The sequence below is a fragment of the Uranotaenia lowii genome, chromosome 2 (assembly GCF_029784155.1).
Source record: "Uranotaenia lowii strain MFRU-FL chromosome 2, ASM2978415v1, whole genome shotgun sequence".
NCBI lineage: Eukaryota > Metazoa > Arthropoda > Insecta > Diptera > Culicidae > Uranotaenia > Uranotaenia lowii.
In genome coordinates, this window is record NC_073692.1 from 252,096,050 (window position 1) to 252,116,312 (window position 20,263).

The window sequence follows — 20,263 nt, forward strand, 5'->3', positions numbered from 1 at the left end:
GAAAATAATGATCAAATTAACGCCAAAAAACTAAAATTTGAGTTTTAAAAATCGGTTCATGTGGAAATGAAATACAGCTAAGCAAAGCCAAAACTGGATGTCGTTTTTTTAAAGTAAGACTTTTTTCTACCGGAAGATCTGTCATAGCGGTAACAACTTTCATTGGACCCCAACATATCTATACATTGTCGGATAGATGGATTCTTGACAATTTCAAACATCAATGAAATAGTTAAATACAGAAAAGCTGTCAGAAGTTATGAATATTTTAAAAATAAAATTGATTTTTCGGACTTTTAACTTTCTGAACCAGTTTCTGAAAACCTGGTAATACATATCGACTTTATTTTGAAATGTTGAGTAATTAGAATAAATTACCTACACAATGAATATAATATCATCAAAATCGGTTAACATTTACAGCCAGGAGAACGAAATCAAATTACAACGCATATTTCCCCGAAACGGATATTTAGCGAACGGCTTTGGAAGGTTAAGCATTTCAACACGAGTCGCGATTTCATTCGCATGTTCTCGGCTCATGTCAAATTACTATTGGCTTGACGCCGCATTTGTTTCCTATACATCTAGTTACGACCAATGTTTGTGTTTGTGGGGATGGCTACCTCATGACATTGATCATGTTGTGTGGACGTGTGAACAGTTTAATCTATCGAGGGCTTGGCTACTGGATACTCTTATGGGATTCTGAATATGTGTACCCTATTAACAAATATCTTAAACTGTCTGACTCGGTCTTTTAGACCATTTCCCGTCGGGAATTCCCTCTGCCTCTACCTCATGCTATTTATTAGAACAACCTCTCGCCCGACCGGTTCGATAACACCGGAAAGAAGGCTGGCCAGGACGACAATACCTGAGGTAGCTAACGAAACCACGCTACAGGAAGCCACCACCGACCCAAAACCCTACACAATCCTCTTCTCTTTTCTCGTCAAGTAAAGTCAAATCTAACAGTTGAGTCGCCGCGACGATTCCGCTCCCTCTAACTTACACTACAAAATTTAAATGAATACTCGTCAGAAAAAAAACTTTATGCGTTAAATGCCTTAATTAAACTAATTGTAAATAAAAAAATCTGTGTCAACCAATGCCACATTCAATCGAGGGCATGTTTCGAAAGTGTACGATCAAACAACAAATTATATACACAACATTACAGAGAGTCTTTTATTCATTTTAACATTTTAACAATTAAATAATATCTAAATCTTAACTTTACTGGATGAATTACTTTTCTGACTAGAAAATTTATCTACTATGTTTTGTTTGGAAAGGATATTGAACCATTACTGCCCGATTATTTAGCATACAAACACCAGTGGCACAAAAATATTTAACTACCAACACAAACAAATAGACACACCGCGGAGATAAATATTGATAAATGCCATATTTGTATGAAGCTTAAAGTTTTTATCAGGTTTGCATAGATTTTGATGAACACGAAGGACACGTGCACTGTTGAGGAATGTGCACTGTTTGAGGATTAACAGTTGTTCATCAGTGTGCTATTGAAATAAAAAAGCTATCAATATTTTTTTCCAAAAGCCATCGGGAAGCAGTAGTCCTCTATTTGATGATGTTTGGAATAACGCCAGCACCTACCCCACCACCATGGTGTCTCATCGGGGCAACAAAGGTCCAAGTGTCGGTCTTTGGATCGTAAACCTAGGCACGAAAGAAGAAAATCGAAAATCTATGTTAATACTTGTTATATAAATTACTGCTCCATAAGGTTCCATATTGACTGAACAAAGGATTCGAAGAGAAAAAAAAAACAAATCAACAAACGGCACCAGTTGTAACAATAAAATTATACTTGGTTTATTTGCAGATTATATAAACCGATTTGGAATAATCATGTTCAACATAATAATAATAAACAGTCAAATCACAAGGAAACTCACTGTGCATTTCGCTCTGTGCATCAATCGAGATAAAAGTGGATAAACCAAACACAACCCTGATGTTGCCAAACGGCAAGAAAATCGCAAAATAAAAAGAAAGTCAAGCGAGAAGCGGAAAAGAGCCAAAACTGAGCACACATGACACAAGTCGTGCCAGTGTGCAGCATCGATAATTTTATTGTGCCAGGCTGTTGAGAAGAACGGCTAGAAAACCGAGGCAAAAACCATCCCTTTGACTGGGGAGCACATTATACTGGTGAGTTATTGTTGCGTTGTGGCGAAAACATGACCGACGAAAGCACGAGGCACGAAAGCACCAGAAAATACGTCCGGTTTGCACCAGAACGGGAAACAGAAGCGCCCCTTACAACGGGGTTAGTAAAATTGTACGAGACTTTCGAACCCTCAAAAAGCTAATGGCAAATTACCACAGCCTTTTTTTCTTTTTTCTTTTCCCTTTCTTTTCGTTTATTGTTTTCTGCGTGCTCAGGTTCTGGAAAATTCGGAAAACAAACGCATTTCTTCGAATTTCTTCGATCGGTTGTTGACGGTGGGCCAGGTTCTCTATTCGATTCGGTGACGCACGTGCACGATCTCATCTGGACAAGGTTAGCCGCTGCAAGAGGATTCCAGTTGTATCTGGTAGTGGCAACCTCACCCATCAGCTCCATCCGAAATCGGGCGACGGGCTGGTAAGAGCTGTAGGAGTGGAGGAAGGGCGCTCGTCGAGACAGAACCGAACAATCACGGATCGAAAGGCGAAACCAAGTTCGGCAGTGACATTGCTACCTGTGCCTGCAATCAACGAAAAAGTCAACCGAAGATTTTGTTTCGTTTTCCTGCCGTGTAAACGCGAGCGCTGTCGATTTTGAACTGAGTTAATTGACGGAGGAGCAGTTCAAATGTTTATTATTTGTTTGCAGCTTAAAATCGGAGTGTGATGCACCGGTGAGGTAAAAACCGAGCAGTGTTGGCAAGAATCGAGGACCAGAACGATGTAACTCGGGAGCAACTTTCTGAATACTGCCAGCGTCTGATGTGTCGAAAAAGAGACATCTTCTCAATCTATTTCAATGATGTGCTCATACTCCTTGACGGCCCGAAACTTTGTTATGCTGATGATCTTGAACTGCTCTACGCCATAAACGGTCAGGACGGCATTGATTTTCTGCAAAACCAGTTTAATTTTTTCGCACAGTGGTGCGACATCAACTGCCTGCCTTTGAATCGCAGTAAATGTGCAGTCATCAGTTTCTCTCGAAGACGGCAGCCTTTTTACGCGGAGTACTTCTTAGGAGATGAGTCCATTGCGCGGGTGGACCACATTAATGCAATGATTTGGGCGTAATACTCGACCTTAAGCTGGAATTCAAAACACACACGAACTACGTTGTCGATAAAGCTTTCTCGGATTTTTTATTTCGAGTGGCCAAGGAATTCAAGGACGTGTATTGCCTGAACAGCCTGTATTGCAGCATAGTTCGATCTCGAAAACGCCTCAGCTGTCTGGTGTCCTTACTACCAGAACGGTAATGAGCGGCTCGAGGCTATCCAGAGGCGCTTTTTGCGTTATGCCCTCAGACACCTTTACTGGCAAGACCCGTTCCACATGCCAAGCTACGAACATCGATGTCGTCTTATGGACATAGATACTCTTCAAGCCCGAAGAAATGCAACACGAGCTTCTTTTGTCGCCGATCTACTGACATCGCGTATCGATTGTCCTACGCTACTGGAAGCTATTCCTCTTAGTGTGAGACCCCATGGACTGAGAAACCAGGACCTTCAACTGTATGTCCCCATTCGATCGAACAGCTATGGAGCCAATAGTGCATTCATCGGTGTAATGAAAACGTTCAACCGCTTTTCCGAGCTCTTCGACTTCGACGATTCGCGGGATGTTTTCCGGGTAAAATGTTTTAAGAATATCAAGAAATCGCTAATTAGATGTAAATTTTATGTAACTTTAACTTTAAGTCGTCATTTGGACCTATACTTGGTCCGTTGATTGAATAAACAAATAAACAATGTCACAAATAAACTGTAAGATAACCTTTAATACCATTCCCTCACAAATAGTTCCCACACCCTATCCTTTCCAAATTCCAAAAAGTTCTTCGAAAAAAGTGGTGCAAAACAGTGGTAGTAAAAACATTTCTCCAACATCTTGTTGGAAGTGCGGCACAATGCGCTACACTCGTGAGTGCTCCTACATAGACCAGAACAGAAGTGCTCTGCGAAGTAGTTCCACCACCCCGAGGTGTAGAGTGGAAACGTGTATGCATTACTGCAGATGGCCGAGAGAACTACACCCTCCCCCTCCCCCTCTTATGAAGACCTTTGCAAACGAATTCGGACTAGGAATATGGAACATCTAATGGAAACCGACTCCATTTGATGAAGGTGTAATGCTGAACCGTGCCGATGTACCTGGAAGGCTGGCGGGTCGTTAAGGCACGCCAGTCCCAAACGGTTACCTGTGGGGCACCAGGACACACTCCACAGTATTTTAGTACTTTCTGCGCTAAGCAGTGTGTGGATGGAATAAATCAACCCTTGTTCATCCCACATGAGCGTGCACACCGAGCAGTCAATCAGTCAGTGAAAACGAGCGCTGCCTGTGAGGCAGTGCGATAGTTCCCCGGCTAGGAGCGATCTGGAGACCCGCGGATGGTAATCCAAACGTTGGACCAGTCTGTACAAGCAGGTCACTGGTGCAGTGGACCGTATACTTACCTCGCGATTCGTGGGATCAAAGATGAATCCGAATACAAAAAATTAAACGCGGATGGAAGTTGATGAGGCGGAGAAGAACGATTACCCTAATCCGTTCATCAGGAGCGGGTTAAGGCGCTCGCCGGTTAGGCAACCCGCCGAACCAATGGGGGCGCCGGTAGATGCAGGAGGAAACGAAGACCCCTTCGTCGGAGTCCAGCAGGCAGTCGAGCAACTGCTAAGCTCCCCGGAGCTTCAGGACCCTGAGACTCCTGCCGAACTAGCGGTGGCAATGGTGGACATGCAGGACCTTGTGGATCGTGTTAGAAAGATGACTAACACCCACAAGTAGGTTCGGGAGAAACTCGCCATCGTGTTGGCGATGTTCGTCAAGGCGAACAGAGTGGTGGTGAGCCTGCTCATTGCACCGGTGTGACGGAAGAAGGCACGTGAGGACGAGATGACCACTCTGCGGGCGGATACAATTTGATCGAAGAAGGTCAGCGTCTGCGTGCAGACGGATGGCGTAGAGGAGTTTGCTGGAAACGGCAAGAGAAAGAGAGGGTCTCCAGGAGAGACGAGACCAGTACCCCTGAAAAAACGTTCCCGGGATCCGAGGTCCGGCAGGATCCGGGCGGAGGAGGTTGAAGGGAAAGGCCAAGTTCCCGAAGCGCCAACTGGGTGGCAGACGGATGAGCGCAAAAGGAAAAGGCTACGAAAGCCAAAGTCAAACCCAAGTCGAAGCCCAAACCCAACCGGGTCAGGGACAAGGCGGAGGTTTTGGTGGTGAAGGCACCAAAAGGTACCTATGCCGATGTCCTTCGTCAGATGATGACGAGTGACAGGCTAGTGGGCCTAGGAGGGGATGTCAGGAGAATCCGCCGAACATGTTGCGGCGAGATGATCCTCGAACTCCGACGTGGCTCAACGTAGAAAAGCGTACAGTGCGCTCACTCAGGAGATAGTTGGCGAGGCTGCTGAAATCCGAGCCCTGAGCACCATGGTTACCGTCAGGGTAAAAACCTCGACGAGATAGTCACGGATGTTGAGGTCAAGCTGAAGGATCTGTGTAAGATTGAAACGGACCAGATTTCGGTCAGGATGCGGAAAGGGCTTCCCAAATCCGGGGCACATGTAGCGTTCTTGAAACTTCCGGTTGCAGCAGCAAACGCAGCACTCAAGTGTGGGCGGCTAAAGGTGGGGTGGTCTATCTGCCAGATAGCCATCCCCCAGCAACCGAAAAGGTGTTTCCGTTGTGGTCACAAATCATTCGCGTGTGTAAGCGTTGCTAGTCTCTCGAAAGAGGTCTCAGCGATTTTGTGTGTAAATTGTAGTTTATCGTATGCAGTGGGATTTCTGGGGGTTGAACTATTCCTCTGGAAGGCGAGACCATTAACCAGAAGGCGAAAAGTACGCAGCCATCACTTCCGGTTCCACTACTCACCACCAGAGACCGTAAGCTACCTGAGCGAAACGAAGAGGCAAAACGGCGAACAACCAAATTAGACGAGGCAAGAAAAGGCGCGAGGCGAGAGCAACGACCGGCTGGAGTTCAAAGCCTGCCGAGAATAACGTCGATCGGCATTTTGGATTCAAACTCTGGCGAAACAACACAGAACCTTTTCGAATTGGTGTCGCGAGAACCGTATGGTCCTAAATGCTACAAAATGTTCAATCATATCATTTACAAGGAAGCACTCAACATTTTTCTACGACTACCACATTCAAGAAACAGCTCTCACACGTGTCAGCGTAGTTAAAGATCTAGGTGTAATGTTCGACCAACAACTCTCATTCAAAGACCATATCTCATACATTGTTACTAAAGCTTCAAGATGTCTCGGTTTCCTTTTTAGAATAACTAAGCATTTCAGAGACATTCAATGCCTTAAAGTTCTATTCTGTGCTTTAGTTCGATCTAACTTAGAGTACTGCTCGGTAGTGTGGAATCCTCGTTACAACAACTCAATCGATCGTATCGAAAAGATTCAACGAAAATTCATACGCTTCGCTCTCCGCAATCTACCATGGAACGATCCTGTCAATCTTCCTGCTTACGAAAACAGATGCAATCTTATTGATCTACAAACACTGTCTTCCCGTCGAGCTGTGTCTGATGCATCTTTTATATCTGACATAATACTGGGTCATATCGACTGTCCCCAAATTTTAGAACTTGTAAATTTTAACAGTAGGCCCAGAAACCTTCGCTCTCAATCTTTCCTAGTTGTTCCGCATGCTTCTACTAATTATGGTCAAAATGCACCTCTCATAAGAACAATCCGAACGTTCAACCGCGTTTCATCAGAATTTGATTTTCATATCTCCCGAAACACACTCAAATGTAAACTCCGCAGAGCTCTTTCATAATTATAGCTTTAAGAGAAAATTGTACTGATTGTATTGTGCGTTAAATTTAAGTACTCGATGTATCATTTAGATTTAAATTGTAATCTGTTGATGCAAAAGATGAGGGTTTTTACGCGCATATGAGACGGATTCAATCTTTTTCATATGGGCTTTTTCCCCTCCAATAAAGATAAAGATAAAGATAAAGATAAAGAACCAAATAACAATACCAGAAGCCGAAATATTTGGACATCAGGTACAACCCGCCATTTTGCTCTCGCCGATAAACCCCAAAAACTAATCCTTGGATCCTATATTTAGGACCCCGCTATTTTTGGATACAATTCCAACCCTGATTCGTCGCCGTCAATTGAATTTGAATCCGCCGGTAAACCCGCCTGTACGCCGCTGTTGGAGGTTATATCTGCCGCTACACAACGATAAACCCCTCGGCGGCCTTGGAGATTCAAATCTTCCGACATCGGATTTGAATCAGCCGTTGACTTGCCGCATCGCATCCGTCGCTGGTTTGGGTTGAATTCCCACCGGCGAACTTCGGATCAGGCCAACAACAACTCCGTGCCTGGTTCAGCACCCAAGGTGGGGCCAGGTACGCCACAACCTACCGTGCGACTGTTCGCTTCTACAACAACCCAGTGCCTGGTTCAGCACCCCGGGTGGGGCCAGGTACACAACTCACCGAAGATCGCTACGCCTCTCGAGAGTCGTTTCACCGAGGACGCCATCAACAAATCGCCGCGTCGGTGCAAGGCTCTGACCCCTTCGAACCCGAGGTTGAACCGCAACGAGGATTGGATCCAGGTGGTAGCAGCAACAGGTCAGATACAACCATATTTTATATTGTGAAGTGGTGGGCAAATAAAACCAAGCTTGGATTGTTAACCAATAAATTAACGTGTTAAGCTAGAAGGTGGAGTTGTTTCTTCCTCCGGAAATTCTCTGCATTTTGCATTTTATTCAGTAAGCTTGCCGACCCTAGGGATTGTTTAGGGAATCTCTGGGACGCCTGCCGACTGATTAGTGGCCAGTCTTACACGTGCAAGGGCACTGATAGGAGTGGCCTTGCACGCCTTTCAAAAGGCGACGGCTGCACCTTCGCTGGGATAGAAGCGGTTCAGCTCAACCTCAACTACTGCCGCTCAGCACCCCAGCTGTTGCGGCAGGTGGCATTTGAGGAAAAGCTGGACGTGGCGTTAGTGGCAGTCCCGTATAGCAGGACCCCGGATGGCAGAAATTGGGTAACCGATAAAGCCAAACTGGCCGAGATACGGGTTACAGGTTACCCCATTCAAGAGGTGGTATCTGTTGGAGAGGAAGGCTTCGTGATAGCCAAGGTCAACGAGATCTTCGAATGTAGCTGCTACACCTCCCCGAGGTGGTCTCTGGAGAGGTTCGGTGTCATGATGGACAAAATCGTTGAAGATCTCACGGGCAGGAACCCCGTTGTCATAGGCAGGGACTTCAACGCGTGGACTGTAGAATGGGGTAGTCGCCTTACAAACCCCAGGGCCCAGATTCTACTGGAAGCCCTGGCAAGGCTGAACGTAGACCTGGGAATTGTAGGCGATACAAGGACCTACCACAGGAATGGGAGCGAGTTCATCATTGAAGTCACCTTCAGTAGTCCAGGCTGGACTGGCGACTGGAGGGTAAGCGAGGCATTTACCGATAGCGATCACTTTGCGATTCGTTGTCGTGTGGGCGCAAGTACGCGAGCAGGTAGAATATGTACTACAACAGAAGCACGCCTCTGGAAGACAACACAATTCGACCGGAACGTTTTTGTCGAAGTGTTAAATTGGGAGCGGAATTTGGAAAACCTGTCCGCGGAAAACCTAACGAGGCACTTTTCTGTGAATTCTTAAGATGTTTCATACGACGTAATGAAAGCACACGCGTCAGAGTCAGAGCTTATTCAGATTCTGAACTTATGCAAAACTAACTCACGATATCAGTCACTTATGGCAAAAAAAAATCATTAATTTGAAAATGAAATCATGTAAACGTATTTAACGACAGAAAAAATAAATTGAGAAACAACAAATGAAAAACAGGTACAACGGTATGAAATTATTAACTTTCAATGTACATACCTCAACTGTTGATAAATTTGATTCTCCGTCATATCCACCAATAGCCCAGAGTTTTCCTGAAAGAGTTAAAAAGTTATATCTCTGCCTATGGAATCCTCAATGCGATATTTACCCATATTCGCTGCTAATGCAACTCGACTTCTCTTTACGTTCATTGGAGCAATCAATTGCCACTGATCTTTTTCTGGGGTGTAAACCTCAACGGAACGGAGAAAACAGCTGCCATCGTACCCTGATATTGTCCAAAAAATAATGAAAACAATTTTAAAATATATGTATGACTACAGGCAAAATGTCTATACTAACCACCACAGGCATACAGTTTTCCTCCTAGAGTGGCCACTCCTAAACGACATCGACGGTTAAGCATGGAGCGAACCTGTATTGTTTCATATTAAAATTAAATATATATTTTACGTTTTAATAAGAATATCACAAATAACAGTGAAAATAAGCACTTAATTGATTCCTGATTGAACTGTTAAACCTTAATTTTTTTTCTACTTAATGAGTATAGTTTTTTTGTTTGTTTGCATATAATATGTACTCAAATAAACAATAGGTGAACAACAATAAAACTTCAATTTAACATTTTACCTTTGTCCAAGTGTTTGTTGCGATGTCGTAACGCTCCACCGAATCAAAAATAGATAAACCATCATGACCGCCTGGAATTCGACAAATTGTTAACATGATTTGATCTCCCAAATAATAAGATCTATCCTTTTCTTACCCAGAGCATAAACGAACCCTCCTAAAGGAGCAACTCCGCCTGAAAGTATACATTTTAATAAACGTTTATTTTTCTTTATATTGACATTTTTGCTGAAAAATCTTAGGTAAATTTCACAGTAGCTAATAAAATAACTTTAAACATTTAATCGTACCTGCAGATCTGTATTTCATCATTGGTGCAACTGTTGTCCAAGAATCGGTCTTGGGCGAATAGCATTCGACCTTGAAAAAAACATACAATATATTATGTATATTTAAATAATGTTATTGACAGTTTATAAATAGTATAGCAAGCGTACCGTGTTCAAACTGGTTACCCCATCATAGCCTCCGCAAACGTAGACTAAATCGTCCAGAGCAGCAACTCCAACTGCACTTCGTTTGCACCTCATTGCTTTGCCTTGAGTCCACTTTTTCACCATGGGATCGTACACTTCCACTGTGGATAACCTGGAAATAGCTCCTTAAATAAAAACACAGTCGAAATAATATCTACAATAATTACCTTTCAGTCCCATTAAAGCCACCAAACGCATACAATTTTCCATCCATAACGGCAACACCGACTCTCGATCTTAGCATTGACATAGCCTCGCCCATTCTCCATTCCTTCGTTGCTGGATCGTAAATCTCAACTGTGCTTACAGATTCACCGTTTTTGGTAAGACCTCCCACAGCATAGATCTGGCCCATCACGTAATCACAGCAACGAGGTCTAGTTCGGCAAGCTGATACCAGTGCACGTCTTTCTGGCATCAAATGAAAATCACGAGCCTCGTCCAGGAGATCTCTACACTTGTGAGATGTGCGAATCAGTTCTTCCGTAGCTACGTTGTCAGCCAAGTACTGAGGAGACAACAAGGGCAAGCGAATGTTCGCCAAAATGTTCGGAAGATAAGTTGACCTATTTTCCTGGTCAGATTTTACCCATTTCAGGCACGCTTCAAATATGCGTTCTTCGCTGGGAACATTGAGTTCATCACGGCGTACAATTTCGATCAACTCATCATAGCCTAATGCCAAAAATTCGTCCGAGAAGGCTACCTTTGAAAAATACTGATGGATATAACGATCTGCCGAGGTTACCAACTGCGTACATCCGAGAGTGTCGGCAAAGTGCCGAATTCCCAAAACATTTTGAGGGTGGAACCTGTAGTGCATTGTAAAAAAAATGCAAAGATCAATTTAAGATTTTCGTTTGAAACATGTGTATTTTTTAATTTGTAGGTTTAGTGCAATTTACGTACACGTGTAATGACTAGTCTCACCTGTTCTTCAGAAAATCTGCACACGCATCACGTACGTTATTCAATTGCAGGAAGGAGGCGCCCATCATCAGGCCCTGAACGTTCTGATTATCTATTTTAACCACACCGCTATACGCAAAATTTATCAAGCTTTCCAAGGCGCTAGAACGAAACAATGTTTGAGTAAAAACTATATTTAAACAGAATGCTAATACATTTTTAAGAGGTTTTCAAATACAAATATTTTATAACGGCGCGTTCATAAATTGATTTGTTCTATCGAAGTGATTTTTTTCTATCAATGCTTTTCGTAAATTAAACAAACTGTATGCAAAAGCATTGGAAGGTGATTTGACATCTACCAAACAAATCTATGCATAACCCAAACAAATCAGTTTACGAACACGCCGTAAGACATTCTAAGCACAAGAAATAGGTACTGATATTTTTTGTTCAATTCAAATTCGTTTAGATTTTTGCTTATCACTGACAAGTTGAAAAAAAAATGGAATGGATAAACAATGAAATTCGTATTTATATATCCAGATGTTTCAATTTTAGAATTTTACACCTAATCAAAATCTTCGGTTTCAACAATTGGATTACAGGAAAAAAGTACAAAATTTGCCAATGGAACCGTTCGAATCTATGAATGAAATTTATGTAGGTGAATGACAATGCTCCAACGGGGCTACGAATTGGGGTGATTCGAAATTATAAGATACTCGTTTCAAATCAGATATGTACATTTTAAAATGTTTGATAAAATTACGTAGACTTACTGGGGTTCTATTTCTTTCATGGTAATCTCCTTAATTCGGCTCTCAGCCATATTGTGAGTGAACATTGCATAGAAGTAGGGAATGGTGGCAGCCAGAACGATACGATGTGCAGAAAAGGAATGATTATCCACCTGTACAATAAATTTAGAAAAAAATGAAATCCAGAGTATGGTTTTAAAAGTTACCTTAAATTTCAGGCACAGATGAAGAAGTTCAGAAGCCAAATCAACGAAACGGAAGTTCGCTTACCTTGAGAGTAACATCGCATAGTTTTCCCTGCCTGCGGATTTCTTTCATCAGAGGAAAACTTTCCTCAAATAAACTTTCCTGTTTAAATAGAACGTATGAGGTTTGTTCAGAGCCTAAGTCACAGGACGTAGTATCCATTGTGATGCTTCGATGTTGTATAATGAGAGAACCAGTTTAAGCCTACGATGAGAATTTAAAACAATTACTAAAAGCCCACTTTATTTGAATGCCATACGAGCAAACATTGAAATAATTTTTGGCGAAAACTTTTGGGAAAAAGTGACAACAGTCAAGCAAAATATTGATGAAAAAAAGGTATCGTCTATTGTGGTCGAAGAACAGTTTGGTCGAACGTCGGCTGTTGGCAAGATACACACGCTTACCAAAAAGCAACCTTCGTGAGTAAAATGGAGGCACAAACACGAATCCAGTTAAATTTGAATGTAATAGTAAAGGTCATTAAAATACTTTTAAACACCCCCCCACCTTTCGATAATAGTCAGATCTAGGAGATTGATAGTACTGCATGGGAAAGGAAAAAAGAGCCTCAAATTCAGTACAAAGTACTGCCCAACGATATGACAAAATGATCGTTTTTAAGGTTAATTGTGATTCATTTACCGAAAACTGAAGTGTGATTAAAAATGTCTTAAATATTTACATATATCAAACACTAAATAGGACTATTATTAAATTATAATAGTCTTAACAGAATCAAAGATTTAAGAATCCGATCAAATGACACTTTATTTGTATTAAAATTTAGTCTTTAATGTGTCATTATCATTATGTATAGTTTCTTATTATCTTGAAGCTCCTGGAAAGAAAATGAAAACTAAATTTTTGATTTTATTATTTTTTATCGTGAATATCGGCAAAACTATCTTGTGGTTAGGAAAACAGTTTTGATTTGGCTTTACCCAAAATGTGGAACTTAAAAAAAGCTTTATTTTTTCTTCCGTGTTTTTCTTTATTTTGAATAAAAATATTTTATATTTGTGAAGCAGGATGCTAGCGTGCAAGGGATTTCCACGTTGAGTGAGGTTGAGTGCATGGATTTTCGTTCGAGTTTCATCATACTTTTGCGTTAGATAGTTCTAAAACATTATTTGCCGGTGTCCCACTTGTGGGTCCAAGAAAGGTAATCTTAAATGGCTCTTATATGCTTGAATATTGAATTTAAATAATGCACGTTTCAGATAAAATGTCTCCTGTAGAAGAACAGATAAGTAAGCTCACCGCCTTGGGATTGAGCGAGCAGAAGGCTAAAGAGACCCTGAAAAATTTGAACCTTTCTAAAACTTTGCTAAACGCTTTGGCCTACGTCCCCGCGAATCACGTTTACGCCGAGGGAGAAGGTTTACTATTGTACCAACTATGCACGAAGATCAAGCAGCAGTCAGTGGTGTATTTGAAATTTCTGGTGGACAATATTGTTCAGAGAAAGTTAGACACTGGAATCCGTGTCGATGCGGCTCTTGAATATTTGCTGGTTCACGGAACCAGTAAAACGATCGATTTGGCTGCTTTTGAGAAAGCTTGTGGCGTTGGAATTGTTGTAACACCAGAAGAAATTGATCGAACCGTCGAAAGTGTTATCTCAAAAAACAAAGATGCAATAGTCGAGCAAAGATATCGTTTCAATATCGGTAAACTATTGGCCGAAACAAGAAACCTTTTACCATGGGCAGACGGTAAAGCAGTAAAAAATGAAGTAGATGTTCAAATTTTTGATCTACTAGGCCCTAAGACCGATGCCGATTTAGCTCCTCCACCCAAAGGAGACAAAAAGGTGAAAGAGAAAAAAGTTAGTGCTCCAGAATCTGATTTGAAACAAAAAAGCACGAGTGTGGAAGCTGCATCGAGTGATGGAGCTAGTTCTATCAACGAGCTTATGAAATCAGTGCACTTTCATGCACCCGGTCAAAATCATAAAACAGATGGATACGTAGTCACGAATCACACCAATCGTTTACTTCAAGAGCATTTGATTAGAACTAAGGGATTGGTACGTACACGTTTTCCTCCGGAACCTAACGGAATTCTTCACATTGGTCATGCAAAGGCCATCAACATCAACTTTGGGTATGCTAAAAGTAAAAATGGAATCTGTTTTCTTCGTTACGACGACACGAATCCAGAGAAGGAAGAGGAAAAGTTCTTCATCGGAATCAAGGACATGGTTGAATGGTTGGGCTATAAGCCTTACCAAATAACACATTCGTCCGATAACTTTCAGCAACTGTACGAGTGGGCAGTTTTGCTGATTAAAAAAGGAATGGCTTATGTTTGTCATCAAAAAGCAGATGAAATGAAAGGTTTCAATCCAGAGCCATCGAAATGGCGCGATCGTCCAATCGAAGAGAGTTTGAGGCTCTTTGAGGACATGAAAAATGGAAAAATAGACGAAGGAGCTGCTACTTTACGTATGAAAATAACTCTAGAAGAGGGAAAAGTCGATCCGGTCGCTTATCGGATCAAATTCATCCCTCATCATCGAACTGGAACCGAATGGTGTATATATCCGACTTACGACTACACACATTGTCTATGCGACAGTATCGAGGATATAACACACTCGCTTTGCACGAAGGAGTTTCAGTCGAGGCGTTCGTCTTATTACTGGCTTTGCAACGCGCTCGAGATTTACTGCCCTGTCCAATGGGAATACGGACGTCTTAATGTTAACTACACTGTCGTATCTAAGAGAAAAATAGCCAAGTTGATTACTGAAGGTAATTATCTATCCTACTTATTTGTATATTTTTTACGTGGAAGTTGACTAACGCCTAACACCGACATAACTGCCAAAATAGCCTTTCTCAACGCAAACTAATCGGTATCATACTTTTACCATTACTTTCTATACAGGTATTGTAGAAGACTGGGATGATCCAAGATTGTTCACGCTCACTGCTTTACGCCGCCGAGGATTTCCACCGGAAGCAATAAACAATTTCTGTGCCCAAATGGGAGTAACTGGAGCGCAATCTTCAGTGGATCCATCGACCCTGGAAGCCTCCGTTCGTGACGTTCTTAATGTCACAGCACCACGTGCATTGGTTGTACTGGAGCCACTCAAAGTTACTTTAAAAAATTTCCCTTACACCGAGCCATTTGAGATTACGGTTCCTGATTTCCCAAGCGAACCAGAAAAAGCGTCACACAGCATCTGGTTGGATAAAGTAATATTCATTGAGAAATCCGATTTTTCGGAAAACCCTGAAAAAGGGTATCGTCGTTTGACTCCAAACCAGCCTGTAGGACTAAGATATGCAGGTTTTGTTATCAAGGTAGTTGATGTGGTGAAGGATGCGAATGGAACCATCAAGGAAATAGTGTGCAATTGCGAACATAGTGAAGCAACTGAGAAACCAAAAGCTTTCATTCAGTGGGTTTCGAATCCAACAGAAATCGAAGTTCGGCTGTATGAAAAATTGTTCATGCACAAACACCCCGAGGATACCAACGAAGTCCCAGGAGGATTCTTGAACGACTGTAATCCAGATTCATTGAAGATAATTACTGCATATGCCGACGCCTCCGTGAAGAAAGGCAAAGTATATGATAAGTATCAATTTGAAAGAATTGGTTATTTCTCAATTGACCCAGAAACTCGCGAAGATCATTTAGTGTTCAACCGTACAGTGACTTTGAAAGAAGACGCTGGTAAAAATTAAAATACTGCAGTCTAATTTTCTTGTGTTTATTGAAATAAGAGTTTGAATAACATGGAATCAAATAAAAGTTAATTTTTCGAACCCTGTAGTTTTCTCATCTTTGCTGCACTCTTCTTAAATAAATTCAAATAATAGTTCAGATTCAACAACTCAATCTCCAAATCTGTATTATCAAGCTTGGCCAGAGTCAACTCATAATCGCATCGTTCAGCTTCTTCTGAAAGAATGAAAAAAAAACTTCAGAACCGCAATATCTTTCTTGCCTAATCCAGTTAATAAGACAAATAACATGTAGTTACATAGAATTATCTGTATGGCGCGAAATAGAATCATGAATCAGGTGAATGTGATCAGAATAATCAGTTTTACTGGATAAAGCAATTTTTGCTTAGCATCGTTAAAAGGACGAATTAGATAAATAAATTTTGATTTTCATCAATACTAGTCTTGTACACCGCAGTTGACTCGGTGCCTAATTATGTAGGTAGTTGGCGAAATAAAAAAAATCATTAAAAAAAACTTACCAGCTATTTCTGCCATTTCTTTGCACATTTCTTCGAGAAAAATATTGCTAGAAATAAACGATTTGCATAACGCCAGCAGATCTTGGTATGAATATTTCGGTACATTTTCCATCTCTTCCTTCTCGATACTTTTTGCAGTCTCTCTGAGTTCCGGAGTTAAATTTTCGAGAAATTTGACGTCAGCTAGATAGTTTTTCTTGCGACATAATTCTTTCACTGCGTCTCTAATGTTAGTTTTACGGATAGTGGTTTGCAATTCTTGATACTGCACAACCAAATTTCGAATTTCATCTACTTTTTCCATTTTTCAAATCACTTTTGCAGTCGCCGTGCGTGAAATAAAACGCGTGAAATAGAGAAGCAGGAGAAAGCACGAGCACGTGAAATGTGGAAATTTGTACAAGATGTACGCTTAATTACATTCAAACATATTTGTTTTAACAAAACCATTAAAGCTTTCCTCAAGCTACTCATTTACGAGTAATGCCAACCAAATCAACAAAATAAGATGCATGTTAAACATTAAGCGCCAACGTTTTTTTCAGGAATACAGGGTCAAGAAATTGCATTATATAAATAAATGATGAAGATTTCGGAAAAAAGAAAAAAAAAATGATAAATCGATTTTTGATATAAACCTTCATTCTACCTATTCATTAATTAATTGGTATACTTTAGTAAATATACTGTGCTATACTACACGCAGAAAAAGAAAGGGGGTTGGTTTCGACAAAACGTTTTGTTGATTAATTTTATACTATGAATGCAGATTTTTCGATAGTTTTCACAAAAAAGCTGAATTCAAATAAAAGCAAAATATTGTTATTCATACACTCAGATTTTTTATTACTTTCATTTGAAATCTGGTTGGTTTTAAAACGAAATGAAGTTTGTTTTAATTAACGTGTGACTTTTAAACGTGAAGTTAAAAAAGAAAAAAAAGTGCGCGGAAAATTTGTTTATTTTTTAACTTCAAAGAGGAATGGTACTGGCAGTGGAGGTCTTGTCCGCATTCCTGAAGAAACTTTATACTTCGGTTACGGTAAGATGTTTGTTATTTTAACGTAATTAAGGATTCAAATTTTTTATCACACATTTTGTTTTCAGAAAGATGAACGGCAGGCGGGCCCTAAAAGGTGGGATTATTGCATTCCCCATCTTTTCTGGAAGTTCCTACCATTACCACAAAGGTGTTTGCGGTAACTTAATCCGTATCCTATCGATCGGTGAAAATGTTTTCTCCAGAAGGCAGCAGAATTCCAGGTAGATTAACTAGTAGTTTTTGCAGTTCGTGAATTAAGTTTAAAAAACGATTTTCTTCGCGCCCCCAGGTATGCCGTCGCCGTTAATTCTCACCGGTAGAAAAAAAAGGCAGCTGGAAGCGTACCGTTGCTGGCCGGAGGCTGATAAGGCTAAAAAAGATGCGTTGGACTAGCCAGCTCGGAGATCGCAGACTAGCCATTCCCCTGCGCAGAACGGTTCTTTCCTGAAGCAGGCAATACGCAGTGAGCTCATCGTTTGCATGCATGTACCTAGCAGATCCAAGAAGAATATAATGAACTATTTCGTCGTTATTACAAAGTGTTAATTTCGATGTTTTTCATAAATTCCGAAAATCCCTTAAACTATAAAAATGAACTTGAAAACAAAATGTTCTGCTTTCATTTTAATTGCTTTTAAATAACCTATTTCGAACCTTGAAACTGTTATTATATTGAACCGGGTATTCATTCTCTTGATCCCAAAAGGTTTTATCATGATGGCTCTAGAGCCATCATGGGTTTTATTCGTTTTACCCAAAAAAATATTTATTACGATAGAAATTTTGATTCATTTTTAAAAAGGGTGTATTTCATTTCCAATCAAACGATAAGTTTAAATTAAATCGATATTTTCAGTCAAAGTTATCAAAAATATATTTGTGCATTTTCCCAACCAAAATTTTTATTATTTTCGGCCGTAATCTTATTGTTTTTAAAATATATTTTTCTGCGTGTAGGAAGGATATGTTTCAGAACTATGGCCAACAAACGTTTAAAAACAGTTCACGTGCCCTTGAAAACTGAGTGCATGTGTGCCTTGGGAAAATTGTACGTTTTTCACTGTGTCAATTTACACGCTAACTTTTGGCTACCCCTTAAAGGCGTAAAAATGACCCGTTATTGAGAACCCTCGCGATCTGTCAAATAACGGGTCAATTTATCGGATCAATATTACCCCTTATTTCAAGAAGCTTGATTCCCTTCAAAAGGGGTAGTTTTAGATGTTGTCAAATCCAAAGCGTTATTTTTAGTCCGTTAAACTGATAACGAAGAGGAAGGTTGTAAGTATTTCATTGAAAATTCACATTGTTTCCTTTCAGAAATTATATTTTTCATACTTTTATTTCAGCACTGCACAGTTCCGGAATACGTCGATGATAAGACGATGCATGGTTCAAAACCCAATCGCGGAGGAATAACTTTGATGGTAAACAAAGTGATAGCGATACAAAATTATTTTAATTTTTCAATTAATCTCGCATTACAATAAACTGAAAGAAATGTGATATTTGGTTGTTATTTATTTCCTAGCAAACATATTTCCCAAAAGCTGCACCTGAAATTGTCATTCAAATAAGGGGTAATTATCCGATACATGCGTTTCAAATAAGGGGTAATTTTCATCCGCTGAAGCGTTATCAAGCTGAGTACCCCTTAAAGGGTACAACCGCTTTATCCTTAAAAAGGAGTTCTCCCAGCAGGGGTGTCAGGTGTCCTGATTTTTCAGGATTTGTCCTGATTTTTGAGAGGCCGTCCTGATTTTTCAAAAACGCTTGAATTGTCCTGATTTTTGAAAAATGACGTTTAAAATGTCCTGATTTGTCCTGATTTTTGAAAAAGATCTAAACTTTAACTAAATTTATTGTTAAATGGTGAGAAAATCAAACAAATCTTCTACAAAACAGTTAAACTAGTTTAATCGATGAAAATCTTTGGTTCAAATGATATTTAAATAGTGTTTTTCGATGTTATCTTCAGGTTATCCAAGGTTTTTCTCGCTGTAGTGGCATAACTTTAGGCGTCTTCAGCACCTGTTTTTCGCCTTTAGCTATGCAATCTGAGCAGAGCTGCATGTTATTTTCATCAATTTAGTGGTGTCCTGAAAAATCCTGATTTTTATCATTGCGGTGTCCTGATTTTTATCAAAACCACCTGGCACCCCTGTCTCCCAGTCTTATGGCGTATTTTTTTTTGATTCCGGATTTGGCTCTAGAACCGTCAGAATAAAAAAGCAAGTTTCGGGATTCGAGTTATTCCATACGTAGGTGTGCGTGAGAACGAGCGCAATGTTTACATGCAGCTGTCATTTTGTTCTCCCTTCTGGATTTCTTCATTCGGTTCTTCACATCCGGATTGCCGTTTTTTGTGTCCGGATTGCACTGGACTGCAGATAGTACGATTTTGCTTGGCTGAGAGGTTCAAAATCGCGGCAATAATCATTTGCCCGTTCATTATTTCAACTGTTTTGTTTTCAGCCAAAAACAGCTGTTTAATGTTTTGACAACAACGTTGAGAGTATTGGTGAACTTCTCGCAAAACTGACTTTTTTCTCAGGGCGACTCCGTCCCTTTTTCGAGCGAACCTACACTGAACCAAATCAGGAAATAAAATTTACTGGGTCATTTCATTAATTTTTAATTTTACTCGCTCAGATACAAAGTAATGATTTATCCAGTACAAGTTATTGGAAAATCCAATAAATTCTACAAATGTATTATGTTGATGAAAAACATACTAAAAAGTATAGGAAAATCTAATGAATACCATGAGCCTAATAATCCTAATCAAATATATTAGAAAATTCATTAAATTTCACATATTCATTTGTGAATAGTTTTTATATTTTGCCCGCAATATCGAAAACCGTACCGTACCGTAAATCGTCAAAATTATTT

General features: G+C 40.4%; 3 protein-coding genes and 1 long non-coding RNA gene across 5 annotated transcripts; 2 read left to right on the forward strand and 2 right to left on the reverse strand.

The window, feature by feature from the left end:
* Positions 1-1,173: 1,173 nt before the first annotated feature.
* On the reverse strand, positions 1,174-12,432 carry LOC129745313 (kelch-like protein 18). Its single transcript, XM_055738301.1, has 12 exons — positions 12,123-12,432; positions 11,874-12,004; positions 11,113-11,253; positions 10,350-10,994; positions 10,144-10,294; positions 9,997-10,066; positions 9,843-9,881; positions 9,707-9,777; positions 9,416-9,488; positions 9,222-9,341; positions 9,110-9,165; positions 1,174-1,692 (listed from the first exon to the last, which is right to left on the reverse strand). The coding sequence occupies exons 1-12, from the start codon at positions 12,258-12,260 to the stop codon at positions 1,594-1,596; spliced, it is 1,734 nt and encodes a 577-aa protein (XP_055594276.1). The 5' UTR covers positions 12,261-12,432; the 3' UTR covers positions 1,174-1,593.
* A 698-nt stretch (positions 12,433-13,130) lies between these two features.
* LOC129745312 (probable glutamine--tRNA ligase) lies at positions 13,131-15,883 on the forward strand. The gene is made up of 3 exons (XM_055738300.1): positions 13,131-13,263; positions 13,322-14,857; positions 14,994-15,883. The coding sequence occupies exons 2-3, from the start codon at positions 13,327-13,329 to the stop codon at positions 15,800-15,802; spliced, it is 2,340 nt and encodes a 779-aa protein (XP_055594275.1). The 5' UTR covers positions 13,131-13,263; positions 13,322-13,326; the 3' UTR covers positions 15,803-15,883.
* Positions 15,813-16,745, reverse strand: LOC129745314 (uncharacterized). Of its 2 annotated transcripts, none has more exons than XM_055738303.1 (2): positions 16,327-16,745; positions 15,813-16,016 (listed from the first exon to the last, which is right to left on the reverse strand). In XM_055738303.1, the coding sequence occupies exons 1-2, from the start codon at positions 16,628-16,630 to the stop codon at positions 15,871-15,873; spliced, it is 450 nt and encodes a 149-aa protein (XP_055594278.1). In that variant the 5' UTR covers positions 16,631-16,745; the 3' UTR covers positions 15,813-15,870. The 2 variants fall into 2 exon arrangements, with proteins under 2 accessions (XP_055594278.1, XP_055594277.1); XM_055738302.1 differs by having other exon boundaries at positions 15,813-16,019; positions 16,327-16,741.
* Positions 16,746-17,155: 410 nt separating this feature from the next.
* Positions 17,156-17,881, forward strand: LOC129750162 (uncharacterized). The gene is made up of 3 exons (XR_008738315.1): positions 17,156-17,368; positions 17,434-17,589; positions 17,658-17,881. It is a non-coding gene; the product is annotated as an uncharacterized LOC129750162 (long non-coding RNA).
* The last annotated feature ends 2,382 nt before the right edge of the window (positions 17,882-20,263 follow it).

Bases quoted from the DNA above. Each gene is read 5' to 3' on its own strand.
- LOC129745313 (XM_055738301.1), bottom strand. From the start codon at position 12,260: ATGGATACTACGTCCTGTGACTTAGGCTCTGAACAAACCTCATACGTT. The intron at 11,254-11,873 runs GTAAGTCTACGT...GTTTCGTTCTAG, and splicing joins ATGAAAGAAATAGAACCCCA to CGCCTTGGAAAGCTTGATAA. The intron at 9,166-9,221 runs GTAAATATCGCA...TAACTCTTTCAG, and splicing joins TGCATTAGCAGCGAATATGG to GAAAACTCTGGGCTATTGGT.
- LOC129745312 (XM_055738300.1), top strand. From the start codon at position 13,327: ATGTCTCCTGTAGAAGAACAGATAAGTAAGCTCACCGCCTTGGGATTG. The intron at 14,858-14,993 runs GTAATTATCTAT...CTTTCTATACAG, and splicing joins AGCCAAGTTGATTACTGAAG to GTATTGTAGAAGACTGGGAT.
- LOC129745314 (XM_055738302.1), bottom strand. From the start codon at position 16,630: ATGGAAAAAGTAGATGAAATTCGAAATTTGGTTGTGCAGTATCAAGAA. The intron at 16,020-16,326 runs GTAAGTTTTTTT...TCATTCTTTCAG, and splicing joins AGAAATGGCAGAAATAGCTG to AAGAAGCTGAACGATGCGAT.